Source organism: Cyprinus carpio, chromosome B18 (genome assembly GCF_018340385.1).
Source record: "Cyprinus carpio isolate SPL01 chromosome B18, ASM1834038v1, whole genome shotgun sequence".
In the NCBI taxonomy this organism is placed as follows: Eukaryota; Metazoa; Chordata; class Actinopteri; order Cypriniformes; family Cyprinidae; genus Cyprinus; species Cyprinus carpio.
In genome coordinates this window covers 6,507,137-6,524,709 of record NC_056614.1, presented here as the reverse complement: position 1 = coordinate 6,524,709, position 17,573 = coordinate 6,507,137, and the positions used below count along the sequence as shown (strand labels likewise).

At 44.4% G+C, this 17,573-nt stretch overlaps 1 protein-coding gene and 1 long non-coding RNA gene across 2 annotated transcripts; both read right to left on the bottom strand.

The window, feature by feature from the left end:
- Positions 1–3,880: 3,880 nt before the first annotated feature.
- LOC122140374 lies at positions 3,881–4,567 on the bottom strand. Its single transcript, XR_006157023.1, has 2 exons — positions 4,468–4,567; positions 3,881–4,133 (listed from the first exon to the last, which is right to left on the bottom strand). It is a non-coding gene; the product is annotated as an uncharacterized LOC122140374 (long non-coding RNA).
- Positions 4,568–14,191: 9,624 nt separating this feature from the next.
- Positions 14,192–16,087, bottom strand: fbxo36a (F-box protein 36a). The gene is given in 5 exon segments (XM_042743725.1): positions 14,192–14,673; positions 14,676–14,685; positions 14,963–15,135; positions 15,234–15,342; positions 15,568–16,087. Coding segments are annotated over 5 exon segments (591 nt in total). The 5' UTR covers positions 15,688–16,087; the 3' UTR covers positions 14,192–14,494.
- Positions 16,088–17,573: the final 1,486 nt, after the last annotated feature.

Genomic DNA, 17,573 nt, shown 5'->3' with positions numbered 1-17,573 from the left:
GTCCTTGTGGAGACTGAAAGAATGCCGTATCTTCTCCTGTTCCGTTGTTGTCTACTTTTTGTAGTTTTGGTACTGCAGGTAACACAAGCAACATGCCCGTGGACACTGCAGACTAGCGTTTTGCATGTGTACTGCACATCGACATGGACAACAACGCAGAAGTATAAATGAAAACTGACGCATAGCCTGCGGCATAAAGGCTACAGCGTAGGTCCGACGCAGAAGTATAAATCAGCATTTACGATTACTCTTCTCCTTTCAGTATCTTACTATTTTATCTGTGACTTGACAGTAAAGTGCTAACGCGTGACAAAACTTAAGTTAACTTACCTGTCAAGAAGAAACCCCACAGGTTTGGCCTCTCCATTGCAACCCCAACATTTCATCAAATTCTTCCATCTTGTAAAAGCACTGCGAGTGTTTACCTTTGTTTTATCCTGTTGTTTGTCCCAGCATATTTTTGGTAGGCTATTTCCAGGTCTAGGGATGAGGCAAGGACTCAATGGTGCAGGAGATGGGAGATGGACTTTTATTAATAAACTAAAACAAAAACTACCACAAACAGCTGGCAACAAGACAAGGCTTGGCAAGGCAGGGCAGGACACAAGGGCACACACTCAACATTCGACGATGAACTGGCACGGGTCTGCAAACATAAGGAGAATAAATAGGGAAATAAAATAGGAAGGTAACGGGGGAGGACAGGTGAGGCAACTGAAACAATAATTAGGAAACAATATGGGCGGGGCCAAGAGAATAGACATGAGAGCACATGGCACACAGAAAACAAAGACAAAAGCCATGTGCTCACACAAAACAAAAACACAAGCACGTGGCCAGCAAAACAATCACAAGCTATGTGTTTGAACAAAACAAGCCACTAACACGCAGCTAATGAGAATACTTAGCCGCGTGTTCACACAAGACATGACAACATGAAAGCACGCAGGCCATGAAAAACACAAGCTGCATGCTACACAGCACAAGTAACAAGAGAATAACAGCACGCAGCTGATAGGAACATACAAGACCAGGACAAACATGACAACACAAGACCGACACACACAACAACAGACAAAAAAAAAAACAAAAAGAACATGACAGCACAAGACCAGGACAAACATGACAACACAAGACCGACACACACAACAACAGACAACACAAGACAGGAAAATCAAAACACAGAGACAAAGAGGGGAGTGAGGGAGTATAGCCAAGCCAGTGTCAGCAAGGAAGCCCCGACAGTCATTAGAGGGACCAGGCAGTGGCTGGAGGGTTGTGCTAGGGAGGCTCAGACAGTTTTGGGGTCCTGGCAGAAAACCAGGGCGGGGCCGGATGGATGGACCACAGGGCTCTGGCAGTCCAGGAGTCTGAGCAGGAGGCCAAGGTGGAGCTGCAGGAATGAACCAGGGAGGCTCTGGCCTAACAGGAACCCAAGCAGATGGCCAGGGCAGGGCCGGAGGGACAGAGCAGGGAGTCTCCGGCCGAACAAGAACCCAAGCAGATGGCCAAGGCGGGGCCGGAGGGACAGACCAGGGAGGCTCCGGCTTAACAGGAACCCCTGGCAGACAGCCAGAGCGAGGCCAGAGGCATGGACCAGGGAGCCTGGGCTTTTATTATTAAACTAAAACAAAAACAACAACAAAAACTACCCGTGGGGGGAAAACACAGCTGGCAACAAGTCATGGCTTGGCAAGGCAGGGCAGAACACAAGGCACACATAACATTCGATGACAAACTGGCAAAGGACAGCAAACACAAGGAGAATAAATAGGGAGCGAATGGGGAGGGTAACGAGGGAGGACAGGTAAGGCAACTGAAACAACACACTCAACACACTTGGTCAGTCCAAGATGGCGCTGCTGAGTTCGGATGCCATCCAGGTCGCTCCACTTAGATTGTGTTTTTATTTACTTTTGTACTTTCTTTTGCTCTCTCTTTTTACACACATACCGTCTGCACTGATCACTTACGACAAAGGAACACTTTTGGACATTGGATACCACTTCACTAACCTGTTTCAGGACACTTTATCCTCCAACCCATCGTGGCCATCTGAGATTCTCCAGAACGCTGAGATGAACAATGGCCACCTGAATAACCACCCGAGGCGACGAATCAAGAAACACTGCGGGAAATATGCTGGGATTCACAACAGACTGAGAAAAATAGCACACAGCCCACCTCTGCCGAGCATTCTGCTCGCCAATGTCCAGTCTCTGGAGAATAAGATGGACAATCTTAGAGCCAGGATAAGTTTCCAATGGGACATTAGGGACTGTAACATCCTTTGTTTGTCTGAAACATGGCTCACGCCCTCGGTCCCGGACACTGGTGTAACGCCGTCTGATAACTTCTCTGTTTTACGGATGGACAGAACAGCCGACGCCGGTAAATCCAAAGGTGGAGGAGTGTGTTTCATGATTAACAAGAAATGGTGTGACCCCAGGAATATCTCCACCCTGTCGCGCTTCTGCCCATCTCATCTGAAACATCTATCCATTATTTGCCGCCCATTCTTTCTGCCCCGGGAGTTTTCATCGACATCCCACCACAAGCTGACACCGGCTTGGTTTTGTCTAAGCTCCACGATGTGCTCAGCAGCTACATCAACAAACATCCTGACGCTGCTCTTATCATCGCTGGGGATTTTACCCAAGCCAACCTTAGGCAGGTCATGCCGAACTTATACCAACATGTATCCTGTCCAACCAGAAGACCGAATACACTGGATCATTTCTACTCTCAGTTTAAGAATCCCTACAAAGCTCGCTCACTACCAGCTTTCGGCAAATCGGACCATGCCGCCATTTTCCTCACATCGGAATATGAACAAAGGCTCGTTCAAGAACACCCCGGTGCAGAGGGTAATGACGCGTTGGTCAGCCCACTCTGAAGCCATGCTACACTCGGCTCTTGATGACGTAGACTGGGACATGTTCCGAACGAGTTCCTCTGACATCAGCGAGTACACGGATGTAGCATTAAGCTTTGTAAACACGCAAACCGAGCAAGCTACGGATACAATAACTATAAGGACCTTCTCAAACCAAAAACAGAAACTGTACATAAAAATAACAACCCCACAAAAAAAAAACACACCTCCACACAAAACCCCTCGCTCTAATGTTGGGGAACATGAGTGAGTACAAAACATTGTACTATGCTCTCCGACAGACAGTAAAAGCCGCAAAACACAGATACAGGGAATGCATAGAGTCCCATTTCCAACTAAACGAATGTGCGACGAATGTGGCAAGGACTAAGAACCAACTGTGCCTTTGGAAACAAATCCTCTGCAGCTGTGAGAGCAGAACTGTCGCTGGCTGACGAGTTAAACTCTTTCTACGGCTGCTTTGAATGCAACCGCGGCAACGCGAGTCTGCGGATCAGCATGTCAGGAAGCGGCACTTAGAGCAGCGATAATCATGTGATCACCCTGTCTGAGGACGAGGTTCAGAGGACTCTAAAGCGAGTGTACATCAGGAAAGCAGCAGGTCCTGATGGGATTTCTGGCCGTGTTCTGAGGTCCTGTGCCGATCAGCTTGCTGGTTTGTTTACATCTATTTTTAATGAGTCCCTTGCTACCTCCCTGTGCCTAAGAACAATAACCCCTCTTGCCTGAATGACTATCGTCCGGTTGCCCTCACGTCAACAGTCGTGAAGGTCTTTGAGAAACTTATAAAGAACAACATTTGCTCCTCCATCCTTGATACTTTGGACCGTCTTCAGTTCGCCCCAATAGATCCACTGAAGATGCCATCTCTCACATCCTGCACTCTTCTCTCACGTACATTGACAGCAGCAATGGGAACTATGTAAGGCTGCTATTCATCGACTATAGCTCAGCTTTCAATATTATAGTAGCTGAGGGGCTAAGGACTGTAAGGTGCTAGCTGTTGCTAATGAGGTGAAGCTGGTCCGGGTGTGTCGGTAAGAACACCAAAGTCGGAGAAGGAATCCAGTTTAACAGATTTATTTATACAAGCATATGAAGAGGGGGAGCCAGATCCTAATGAGCTGTATTAAACAGTGCTCTCTGTGCACAGATCGAAGATGAGCATGTATATGGGTACTAAGTGGTATCGTCTTTGCTGTATGTCCTGAGGAGTGTCAGCATATGAGTGTGTGGTCTGTAACAAACAAATAAAAGATATGCTCTAACAAACAATGCTTCTTTCTTATCACAATCACACTCATAACAACATAAATGGCATTAAAACTATTGGCTTCCCCAAACATCAACACAGTGTTGCCGTTGAATACAGCAGAACATGAAACATAATCCACAGCTTACATGTATAATAATTATACACAATTACACATAATTACACTGTACTGGATGAAACTCAAATACTTCTATACTTCACATTAGCATCCACTTCGTGTCATAACTCTCTCCACATCTCTATCTCAGCAAACAGTAATCAACTCGGCTTGAGTAACAGTGGAATCTATAGTACTCACTTTCTCTCTGGACGCACACAACTTTAAACACTCATAGGAATATAACGAAGATCAAAACTGAATTTAGTCAGGGAATTTCACGGCTCGTTCTCTCTGAAGATGACGGCTGATGCGCGACTGGATCGCGGTGCGCGCGCACGCACTCTGAAGCACCCCACCGTATGAGCTGCGTTCCGGTCAAAATAAGAGTCCCCGCAACCGGGACGAGCGCGCTCTTATCCATCCACGTCGTAAATCAGTGTCATTAGTGAGACTAACAATTCATTATAGTCCCCATCAAGCTAGCTTCTAAACTCATGGACCTCGGCCTGAATTCTTCACTATGCAACTGGATTTTTGATTTCCTCACTGGCAGACCTCAAGTGGTGAAAGTAGGCCAGTACACCACCAACTCCATCACCCTGAATGTGGGAGCTCCACAGGGCTGTGTCCTGATTCCCCTGCTCTACTCTCTCTACACACATGACTGCGTGTCTTCCCACAGCTCCACTTCTATAATCAAATTTTTGCTGATGATACTGTGGTTCTGGGCCTCATTTCCAACAACAATGAAGCCGCATACTTGGATGAGGTAGAGAAACTCACATCATGGTGCCAGGACAATTGTCTCTCTTTGAATGTGAGTAAATCTAAAGAGTTGATTGTGGACTTCAGGAAGAGACAGCAGTAGGCTTACACTCCTCTTATGATCAGCGGGACCCCTGTGGAGAGGGTGAGCAGCTTCAAGTACCTGACTTGGACTACCCACATTCAAACTCAGGTTAAGAAAGCCAGGCAAAGACGGTACCATCTGTGTCAGCTGAGGAAATTCAGGGTCTCACCAGCAATCCTGAAAACTTTCTATTCAGGGGCCATAGAGTGTATTGACTCAGTGTATCTCAGTGTGGTATGGGAACAGCTCCAGTCAAGACCGCAAAGCCCTGCAGAGAGTTGTGTGCTTAGCAGAGTGCATCTCAGGGTTTGCTCTCCCCTCTCTGCAGGACATCTACCTCAAACGCTGCAAAAGCAGAGCTGTTAAAATAATTAAGGACACAAATCACCCTAGTAACTCTTTTCATTTTGCTACCATCTGGTAAGCGCTTCCATGGCCTGATGGCAAAAACTGAGAGACTTAGGAGGAGCTTCTTCCCCCAGGCCATCAGGCTCCTTATTACGCCCCGCGCCTAGGGGTATTAGGAAAAACTCTTAACAGGGCATAATAATAAGACTGGGTTGTGGTGATGGAATCCCAAGTACGAATCACTCCGGTCGATAATCAAACAGGTACACGATGTTAATCAGAATAAGTAATTAGATTTATTTAAAACCAACAAGTGAAACAAAGAGCATCTCTCCAGGGTGTCCCAAAGGCCAAAACAACAAACAAAACAAATCTAGAAAGAAAAAAAGTAATAACTAACCTCATCAAATAACAAAAGTAAAATACATTTTACTTCCCTAACTTCCTAACACAAAACAGAACCCAACCAAGTTAGCCAAAACAAATCGGCAGGACACCCCTTGGCTCCATGATCTTAGTACACAAGGTTGAAAAGGAAAGAACGTGATCAATAGATTGTACACTACACTTGAAAGTGACAAATTTGATCATCGGCCGGAGAAGGGATCCAGGAGCTCTCAACCCAACCGCGTCCGAACCAACAATGAGCTCCTCGTCCTTTTAAAGACCACACCTTGTCTCCACCACCAATGGCGACCATACATCCCATCAGCGGGCATCCTATCAGATACCAGAGAGAGTAAGAGGGAGGAGAAAGTACACACACACACCACGACACTACAAGAAAAGCAGGTCGTAACACTCCTAAACTCATACTCAGTCTCTTAAACTCTACATGACTTCACTTAATTATCAGTAAGATACTTAATATACTGACATTGACACTTGCACACAGCAATTTCTATAATTTTTATTTTTATTTATTTACTTTTTTACCTCTATTGCTGCTATGTAAATACTTAATATTTACATCTTAATATTTATTAAGTCTACAGTATATTGTCCTGCACATTTTTTATAATTTATTTATTTTTTTGTATAATTTTTCTTGTGTTTGTGTTCTTTAATAATTTTTCTTGTGTTTGTGTTCTTTAATAATTGCACTGTGCATGGAGCGGACCTGACTTACATTTCATTGCTGGTCATATGCTCTCCGTATAACCATGTATGTGACTGTAACATAATCATGGAAAGAAGGAGGCGGGAACCAGCGGACACTCAAATAAAACTTTAATAACCAAATAAAAATAAAACAGCGCAACATCCCCCCAACATCTACCGCTGCGCGCAAACAAAAACCAAACACAAAATAAAACCCAGGCCTGCTCCTCTCTCGTCCTTCACTGTCGTCGCTCCTCTTTTGTATCCTTCCGATCTCCTCCGTGGGACTCGAGACCGGTGAGTGGAGCAGGTGTCACTCATTTCCAAATCACTCCACTGGCCTCGCTTCGTTCCCCACAGCTCTCGGCCCGGCCCCACTCGTCACATACCCATGAGACTGCGCTCCTCTCCGGGGGGGTCCGGGGGGAACGTTCACTGTGGCTGTGGGAACCTGGGGGTAAGGACAGACAGACGAGACAAGAGAAAAGGAGATGGAAGGATGAGGAGCGACAGAGATGAGAGAGGGGAGAGAGGAGAAAAAAAAAATTTGTTCCGGTTCCCTGACACGCTGCTGCTCGGCCCTCCACCAGCTGGGTGAACTCTTCCGCGGTGCCTGGCGGTGGCACTGGATGGCCCTCGGTGGACAGCACGACACTCCTCTGCCGCCCAGTGGACGGTGACGGCTCCTCCGCTTTCGGGCAGCCAGCAGGAGTCCCCCGTTCCCTGCTCCTCCCCATTCTGGCGGATGCCAGCAGGCTCCGGCCCCCTGGCGAACAGCGCTGACTCCTCTGCTTCCTCACGGACGGCAGCTGCCCCTCCACATCGCGGGCGGCCGGCAGCGAGTTCGTCCGTTCCCGGCAACTCACTCCAGCCCACCGCCTCGCCTCTTTCGCCCTGCTCGATGGCACCGCGGATTCACCCCAGCGGCGAGGGATCTTCGGCAGCACGTCCCTCCTTCCTCCCAGGTTTTGGCACCAGCGTAACAATATAAAAACTCCATAATCATGGGAAGAAGGAGGCGGGAACCGGCGGACACTCAAATAAAAACTTTAATAACCAAATAAACATAAAACAGCGTGACAGCCCCTCACGGTTGACTGCCGCGGGCGAACAAAAACCAAACACAAAATAAAGCCCAGGCCTGGTCCTCTCTCGTCCTTCACTGTCGTCGCTCCTTTTTTGTATCCTTCCGATCTCCTCCGTGGGACTCGAGACTGGTGAGTGGAGCAAGTGTCGCTCATTTCCCAAATCACTCCACCGGCCTCGCTCCATTTCCACGGCTCTCGGCCCCACCCCACTCATCACAGTGACAAATAAAAATCTTGAATCTTGAACATTCGATGACACCTGGGAAAGGACAACAAACACAAGGAGAATAAATAGGGAGCAAATGGGGAGGGTAACGAGGGAGGATAGGTAAGGCAACTGAAACAATAATCAGGAAATAAGATGTGAGGAGTCAAGACAATAGACATGAGAGCACATGGCACACAGAAAACAAGGACAAAAGCCATGTGCTCACACAAAACAAAAACACAAGCACATGGCCAGCAAAACATTCACAAGCCATGTGCTTGAACAAAACAAGGCAAGAACACGCAGCTAATGAGAAAACTCATAAGCCGCATGTTAACACAAGACATGACAACATGAAAGCATGCAGCCCGTGATGCCCGTGATGCAGCTGCTGCTGTATCGATACTGCCGCATCACATGACTTGAGTGGCCATTTTAGCAACGTGAGCAGCAATGGACAATTCAAAATAGATCAGAGGATTGTGCCACCGCCGACAAAATTAAAATCAATCACATGGGACAATTTTGGGTTTTACACTCAACTGGGGGGGGGGAGACATTAGACATGAGTCATGCCATATGCAAGAACTGCAAAGCTAACTTTAAGTATTCCAGCAACATGACAAACATCTCTTAAAATTCTCTCTGCATATAATGAGACATTATCTAGGCCAGCCAGCATCCGTCACACCACATACTAGAAAAGCCACAACAGTGAAGTGACTAAAACTGCAATTCATCGACTGGCCGCTAGAGGCTGGCTCCAAAAGGGAGTCAATCCCATAGACTCCCCATGTTAAAATGCCCAGGTTTACAGCCTGGTACAAAAACTTATTTTATTCTATATAGCTAATTTTGCCCTTCATGGCAACTGTGAGGGGGGTGATTTTTTTTTGTAACTTATCCGTTTAAATTATATTAAGCCTTAAATTTCTGCATAATTAAGGGTGTGGCCACTTGAGTGACAGGTGGATTGCTGCTGCTGTCACTGCCGTCGAGCTAGGTTGGCGTGGCTTCAGCAAACAGCTCCCGCCTTTTTGCCCATTTTCGATGATCTGGGAGTGACGCAAGCCAACCTTGCCTGATGTTTTTAACTCAAAACTCCCATCCACATCTCAGTGCTCTCAGAAGATAACAAATGCTTTAATGCGTTTCATATGTCAGGATTTACGGCCATACAGCGCTGTCAAGAATAACGCCCTCAGACAATTGCTTCACGAGTGTGAGCCACGTTGAAACTGCAATTCATCATTTGTGTGATGAAGTTAAACAAGACGTACTGCCATTATTATCTACAGAGAAAAATATCATGATTTCCTGCGAGCAACCAACACCAAAAATATAAAAATCAACCAAGATCCAGTTCTAGTGATAATGCATAATAGCCAGTAGCTGCAGAAATAGCCAAATTAGTTCAGGTGATGCTTTGTGCACTGTCTGAACCTGGCTGCTTCAACAGGCTTGGAAGTCTTCATGAGAAGCGAAAGTTACTTGAAGTGTTCAGAGCACCACAACATTTTTTAGGAAAAGTACAATCGCCTGCCATGTTCTTCATGAGAAGCGAAAGTTACTTGGCCTTCCTGAGCATAAGCTGATGACCGATGTCTTCACGAGGTGGAACAGCGCACATGAAATGTTGGAGCGATTCATAGAACAACAGCCTGCAATTTGCACTGCATTACTTTGTCTCAGCTGCAGTGCGGAAAAAATGCTGAAGATCTGTAGACACTGAAGCAGACATAACTTTGTGCTGAAGATGTAATAAATGCACTGAAGCATCTTAAATTGGCAATTGCACATTATGTCCGATGAGAAAAAACCCCTATCGTTTCAATCATCACACCTTTGTGTGCTCAGTTAAGTAGCGGCACTCGGATTGAAAACACTGACTCGGCAGTGGCATGGGACATTAAGATTGCTGTGGCTGGAGATCTGGAGAAAAGAGATGAGCGTGAAATGGCTTTTCTGAAACATGACCTCAGCGTTGGATCCATGCTTTAAAGCACAGCCCTTCTTGGAGGAGGAAAACAGACAGGATGTCTAACCCAAAATGAAAAAATGGAGGCATCACAGACTTCACTTTGCAAGGGTAAGTTAGACTGTCAGAAAAATAGGTATGTTCATTATATCAGCTATATTATTATGCTAGTTATTGTCTTATCACTTGATTTTATAGGTTCTTTTACACTTCACATATGTGTTTTTATCTATCTACACATTAAAAATATTTTGTTGGAGATCAACTGAAAATATTTAGTGTTTATTATGTTTTTATTAATGTGGGCTACATGAGATCTGTAGAAGTTATTAATTACAATGTCATGTTATAATTATTTCAGAACCAGAATAATGAAGAAGAACAGAACAGAAAGCATGCTGAGACAGATCTGTCCCCACCCTGCATGAGAAGAAAAGTGGACTCTTGTACTCTTGAGGACTTATTTGGAGATGCAGGAAATACAGCGATACAGAGGCATTACCACTTACAGGAAATCCACTCATCTGGTGGAAGGAGCACCAGTCTGATTTCCCATTACTATAAAACTTGGCAAGCTGTACTTTACTTTACAATGAGTTACTTTTAGAATATTCCTTTCATGTTCCCGTTTTGAATGTTATAGTACATAGTTTGATTAATGGCACACGTCATTATGTCACCACGCGACGCCATCCGACGTCTCCTCCGGAATTTCACATATAAACATACAGTTTGTCTTTGTTATGATGCCATATACAGTTTTTGGTGTTTCATTTATAATTTTTATTTTTATGAAAGCTTCAAGTGCAGTTAATTAATTGTACGTTCATACAGACGACGGTGGGTGTTGAAGCTCTTTTATTTGCCATCAAATGGTTGACCACTGCTGTGTGTGTATCCTGTCGCAAAATGTGGCGAAAAGTCCTACACGATGGTAATAATGTGATTGAGTTGTTTATATGTCTATTCTGCAACTAAAATAGGAATACTCCACACGTCTTAATTTGATTTCTGTTTACTTCGATTATGACTTTAGCCAGATTAAGGTAATCAAAAATCTATGTTTACATGGTAGATTTCTTAATCAGAGTATTGTCTTAATCGTATTATAATTGGAGTATTGTTGTCCATGTAAATGTACTCACTGTTGGTGATACACAACCCTAGTATCCACGCCCCCAACTGTTGCTATTGGTTGAGGTGGAAAGAAATTTACATCTGAGCACACCGCGCCTTAATATTTTTAGGGCACTTGGTAGGCTCAATGTTTACCCTTTTAGAGAGATAAACTCATAAATAGCATTACAGTTGTCAATGAACAAAATAAGAGAATGAAAATGCAGTTTTCTTCCCTGTCGTGTTTCTTTTGTATATCTTTTTTTTTCTCTCTCTCAAGAAGGGTTCTATATTAGGACTGTAATAGTACATTGTGTCACTATATATCACGATGCAAAATGTAGCAGTATGCATCGTGTATAGTATACACAAAAGTGAAAATTTCGACTTTTAGACTAGATTAATTTAGATTTTTATTCACATATAAACAATAATCAAGACAAAGTCTTGATCCCCTGGATGAAAAAATGACAATGACTTGGTACTGTAACAAGCTGCGCACAATTTTTCGCGCAAAATGTTTCAAGCGCAACTTTTGAAGTTCTTTAAAAAGAAGACAACAGACGGTATAAGTTTTAAAGACATTCTCCTGACATAATGTTGTTGTGCTGTGTAGGCCTGTGTGACTGTGAGGGACTAAGAGATGATACGAGAGCCAACATTATCGACTTTGCAAACAAACATCCAAAAAACATGTCTTGAGTGTCAAAAAGCATTCACTGCGCGATGAAGCCCAGTGACCATTTTGTTTCTATATTCACTGAGCATGCAATGTACTTTTCTAAAATAGAACAATGTGCTATTAATTTTATACAACAGTGCATAGCAACACAGTGTTTTGTTCCTTGAATTAATCTGTTTTTGAATGAACTGAGTGAGCCAGTGGTTCAGTGGGTTCAGGTTACTTCGGCTGCATTCCAGTCCACTTTTTTTATGCCCTTCACTCGCTAACTACCCTCCCTCTTGTTAACTCGGATGTACATCATTGATTACATTGCATGAGTGCCCACTACTGGCGAACCCTTGGCATGGACTGAATTGAATTTCCTAAGCCCTTGATCACTTAGAATCCGTTATGGAGTTGGTTTATTGTTTACATTTTTCCCCTTACGAATAATTTTGGTGCAGCATTCTATATGTATATAGGTATCTTTGGACTGTTATAAATATAAAAAATATATTATATATTATAGAGTTCTTTGTGGTGGGCATAAATTAAACGCGATCTGCTATGACGTCATAGCCGTGTTGCATTGTGGTCTATAGAGTGGCCTGAAGTGTGCATATGAAGCAGACTCACTCCCTCTGTCAAAATTAAGGGGTCGAGGGTATCTCCATGTAGACTTCCCTCGTCCACTTGACGAATGACAACCATAGACTGTAAAAAAGATGGACAACGCGTCTCCACTTCTTTCCCCTAAAGAAAAGTGAAGCCAAAGCATCTCATGTATGGCCGCTGCCATCTTGTGTAAATTACGTCATTTGGAGCCAGAGTCTGCGCAGTAGAGATTCGTTTGGAGCCAGAGTCTGCGCAGTAGTGTCCAGAGGTAGAGCCACGGTATCAAACTCCCGTGGACCCAATCAACCATAATGACACGCCCCGATTTTGGTAGCATCATCATATTACTAGCTAAAATCAAACTTATCACAAAAACGTACAATTGAACATACATCAGCGGAAAATTGTATTGGAAGTGACTCAAGTCCCATTCGTCTACATGGAGAGGGCAGGGTTTATGACCTGTACTGCAACCAGCCACCGGGTGCGATCAATAGAGCCCACAGCTTCGCCTTTCAGGATGTGTGAGGCACACCAGAGTGGAACGCACTTCAAAATGGCGGCGGGGATCCCCGGAGGGGAAGTGCTTAGGGAAGTTGGCCAATGCATGTCTAAAAGTGAACTGGAACATAGCCTTGTTTTGCTTCTAATTGAATCAGCCGTTTTGAAGGAATCGTTTTGATTTGAATGATTCAATGAATCAATTATTAAAACAGGGACTTTGCTGACACCTAACGGGTGGTTTTTAATATCATATTTATTTATCAATCACAGTTTCTAAACCAGCCCAAAATGCCAGCACAAAAACACACATTTTGCAAAATATTGTTTAGTTACCAATATTGACCAAAATTCCTCCGTTTTCAGGCCCCATAAGGGAAAAAAGCTTATAAATAGTAGTTCATTTAATAAGGCTAATGTTTCATTATACAAAAAACTTTTTATATATTTTTAAACAGTGTTCTCTGTATGTCTTAATGTTTGTCATTAAGTTATTAGTAGGGCAGACTTGGACTACTGATTTTTAAACAGTGTTCTCTGTATGTCTTAATGTTTGTCATTAAGTTATTAGTAGGGCAGACTTGGACTACTGGCCACATAGTCTATACCTCTGAGACAAAAATCCAGTTGCATGAAAACCAGGCCATTCTTCTCAAATCAGTTGCAATCAATCCGCAGGTTTTGTTGTGACAACGTGTATGTTAAACAAGTGTGTGTCTGTCTGTGCGTTTCTTAATAACAAAGTAAAAAAAAAAAAAAAATCTGTATGTATTTGTTACTTTTTACAAGGGCTGGTTCAGTAATAGTTTTGAGTCAGAACTCTAGTTAACAAATTTGTGTTTTCATGAGTAGTAATTTTGTATGACAGTTTCAAACACTCGGGCCAAATAGTCTTAGATTAGAATAGTGTTTGTGAATTATGACCTTAATAATTAAATCCTTATATTTTTTTTATGATTTTTTATGAACTTCTGGGTAAACAAGATCACAAAAAAAAAATATAAAAAATCACTCTGACTAACATTCATACAAGAAATGGAGGTTCTAACTGAAAAGGCAAATGGCAAGCCTGGACGTGTTATAAATGTTCCAGTTTCATAGTTAAAGCAATATCAGGCTGCCTGCTAATAGTCAGTAATACTAATAGCACTGTATATGGTATTACTAGTATGAATAATGTGAATGTGGTATTACTTTTAATACAACAGTTCAATAAACAAGACATTAATAATAACTAACATCAACCCCCCCACCCCCCACTTGTCGCCACCCACAGGCCAAATGATAGTACAACCCGCACAAGGCTTACTGGATTTCATGATCCAGACACAGTATTCATTTGGTTTTGCACATTCACTCACTTTATTAACTTGCGCCATCTGCTGGTCACTTTCCACGTTGCAGTTACTGAAAAAGAGCCAACACAGTGACCACTAGACTAGGCAGCGACGTGCGCTTAGAGTGCGACAAAACATAGCGGTGTCGGGTGACAGACAGAAACAGTGACTCATACATAACACTTACGAGTTACATGAATAGTTATGGAGTACATACATTTAAAAAAGATAAAATTAACACTTGAATATTTAATACTTTGGTGGTCATAGCACAGCACAACTTGTCTAAATTAGAATTTTTCAAAAACTTTTTTCTCAATACCAGCAAGCAAAAAAAAAAAAAAAAACCTATATAATTTAATTAACACTTTAAGATCATATGATTGTCTTTTTGGTTGACTGAGAGTGGTTTTAATAGCTCATGGAGATTCAGTATTGGCTTTATCTTCTTCCTCTGCAGGATAGGCCGTGCTGTCATGTTCTTTATTATAGTAAAACTTAAAGAAGATGTTCTTCCATCCCATGACATTCGCCAGCATCTCCATGTCTTCAGTTATCATATCACAGTGACCCTTCACAGCCTGCCTCCAGATCTCTCCGAGTTACACAGCTGGGCACACATGCACATTAACAGATTAATAAAAATACATACCATACTTTATCATTTCTGTAGCACATCATGCAGGACAAGTTACAACCTGCTGTATAATACTTATTAAAGGTTCGTTTATGAGCAATAGTGATGCTTTCATTTGCTGCAACCACTAATAGTAACTCACTACATTCTTACAATGTTTTTGAAGCATCAGTTACATATGATCTGATTGACATGCAACCTTAATTTTCCTCAAGAAGCAGAGGAGAAAAGGACAGGGTATCGTTCTAACCTTCCTAAACCTACTTGAGGTTTGGCTGAGGTGGCCAATGTCCTGTAAGGAGATGTAGGAAAGGATTTCAAGGAGCAGCTTGTCAGGTAAACGTTCCAGATAGTCAACATGCCCTCCACACAGAGCCAAAGTGTAGTCCAGAACCCTGGCGCCGAACACTGCAGCCAGCTGCTCTAAAATCACGAATCACATTCACATATATGTATCATGACGTCATTACAACTCAGCTTACATGATTTATCTGAGGAATAACGAACGCTGGGATCTTCACCCTGCAACCTCGCATCATTCAAAAAGTCATTGTGGAGCAGTTTTATCTCTCCAGGTGGAGCTCCTCTGAATTCAGACCGGACCGAAATCTTCCACCACCTCCATATAACCTGTCGGTAATTAAGGGTCAGGAAACATCATGCATGAATATTTTTGTTATGTTATTATGACTGATGACAAGATATTTAACATCACGTCACATCCATTTCGCTGATCGGATATGACAGACAACTGTTTTTTGCAATGCAGGTGATATAAAAATTGACCACCACATTTAAATTTTTGTCCCTTGTAGTAATTCCAGAGAAATTATTATTTCATGTACTTCTAAATACCTCCTTTTGTGTGATAACAAACTGGTAGAAGTCTTTAGAGGGAGGCGGACCTTGTGCAGCGGTTTCAAACAGTATCTCACGCAGCAGAGACGCCATGTTTTGACGCTTAGTGGTTACCATGACAACAGGCACACCAAAAAGATCTATTTTCGTATGCACATCGATTTTATGCACAAGTATTCACATCCGCTTTGTCAGAAAACACATACGATAAACAGTCTAAAATAATAATGAAAAAATTTACTTAAAATTATGTAAGGGTGAACGTTTTTTTTTTTTTTTTTTTTAAGATGGTGGTAGCGGGGGGGTCACGACCTGGCGGATTGATATTATGAAATCCTGACGTACGTAGCTGATGCACTAGTAATAAATTAATAAAGCGCGGGGTTAATGATGAAACGACCCGTTCGCAGTAACTCAAATGGGCGTTATTATCGTCGGCACAGCGGTTGGTAAGGCTTCACTGCGCCGGTTGTCGTCGTAAATCGTTGTTCTATAGTGTGGGAAGTAGTGCGTGGCGGAAGCACGGAGCGCTGTGGGAGCTCCTCTGCCTCTCCTTCCCGAACTCGTGCCTCCACTGTCGTCGGCTCCTCTTTTGTTATCCTCGTCGATCTTCTCCACCTCCGATGGGTCCTCGAGACCGGTGAGTGGAGGGCAGGTGTCGCTCCTTTTTCGCTTCGCAATCAGCTTTTATCTTCGTGCTCTCGTCCCCTCCCACGGGCCGCTCGCTAGCTGTTGCGTTATCGTTCCCTACCGCTGCCTCCCACATCGTCACATACCCCTGAGACTCGCCATCCTACAAAAACATCTTAATAAAAAATAAATACCCCCCCCCCCCTCCGTGGGTGAACGTTCACCAGGTGGCTGTGGGAAACACCTGGGGGTAAGGACAGAAGTGAACGAGGCAAGGAGAAAAGCTGCGATGGAAAGGATGAGGAGCGACAGAGACGAAGAGAGGGGAGAGAGGAGAAAAAAAACTTTGTTCCCGTTCCCCTGACACACTGCCCGCTTCGGCCCCTCCACCAGCTGGGTTAACTCGTTCCGCGTCCGCGGTGCTGGCTGTGGCACTGGGATGGCCCTCGGTGGACGGCCCGACACATCGACGCCTCTGCCACCCGGTGGAAACCGGTGACGGCTCCTCCTGTCCCCCGCGTTTCCCCCCCCGGGCAGGCCAAGTCAGGAGTCCCCCCGTCCCTCCGCTGCCCTCCCCCATTCTGGCGTAGGCCAGCAGGCTTCCCGGCCCCCTTGGCGAACAAGCGATGACTCCTTTCGCTGTTCGCCGCAACGGACGGCAGCTTGGCCCTGCTCACACATCGCGCGGGCAGCCGGCAAGTGAGTTCGTCCGTTCTCCCGGGCAACTCACCTCCAGCCCCACCCACCACCGGCCTTGAGCGTCCACGGCAGGGCAGGACTCCTTCCTTCGCACCTGCTCGATGGCCAACCGCGGCGTTCAACTAGACCACCCCCTCCCCAGCGAGTGATGCGGCGTGGACCTTCTTTCGTGCAGGGCGCGGCCCTACCTCTCCGCCCACGGTGGTTTTGGGGCACCGAGCGTAACCAATAAACTAACCACACTTCGCAGTACCTCTATGGGAATGAAGGAGTGCTGGACCTGGCTGACACTCCCCTAAAACTTTAATAACCAAGATCACACATACAAACATCGTGCAGCCCCTCACGGTTGACTGCCCGCTGGCCGAACAAAAACCAAACACAAAGATAAAGCCGCGGCCTGGTCCTCTCACATCGTCTTCAACTGTCCGTCGATCCTCTTTTGTTATCCGTTGCCGCATCTCTCTACCGTGGGCTCCGAGACTTGGTGAAGTGGAGCAGGGTGTCGCTCATTTCCCAAATCACTCCACCGCCTCGCTCCATTTCCCGGCTCTCCCCTCGCGGAACCCCACGCATACAGTGACAAATAAAAATGTTGTAATTCTTTAACATTCGAGGACAACTGGAAAAAATCTGGACCACAAACACAACTGATAATAATGGCTCAAATGGAG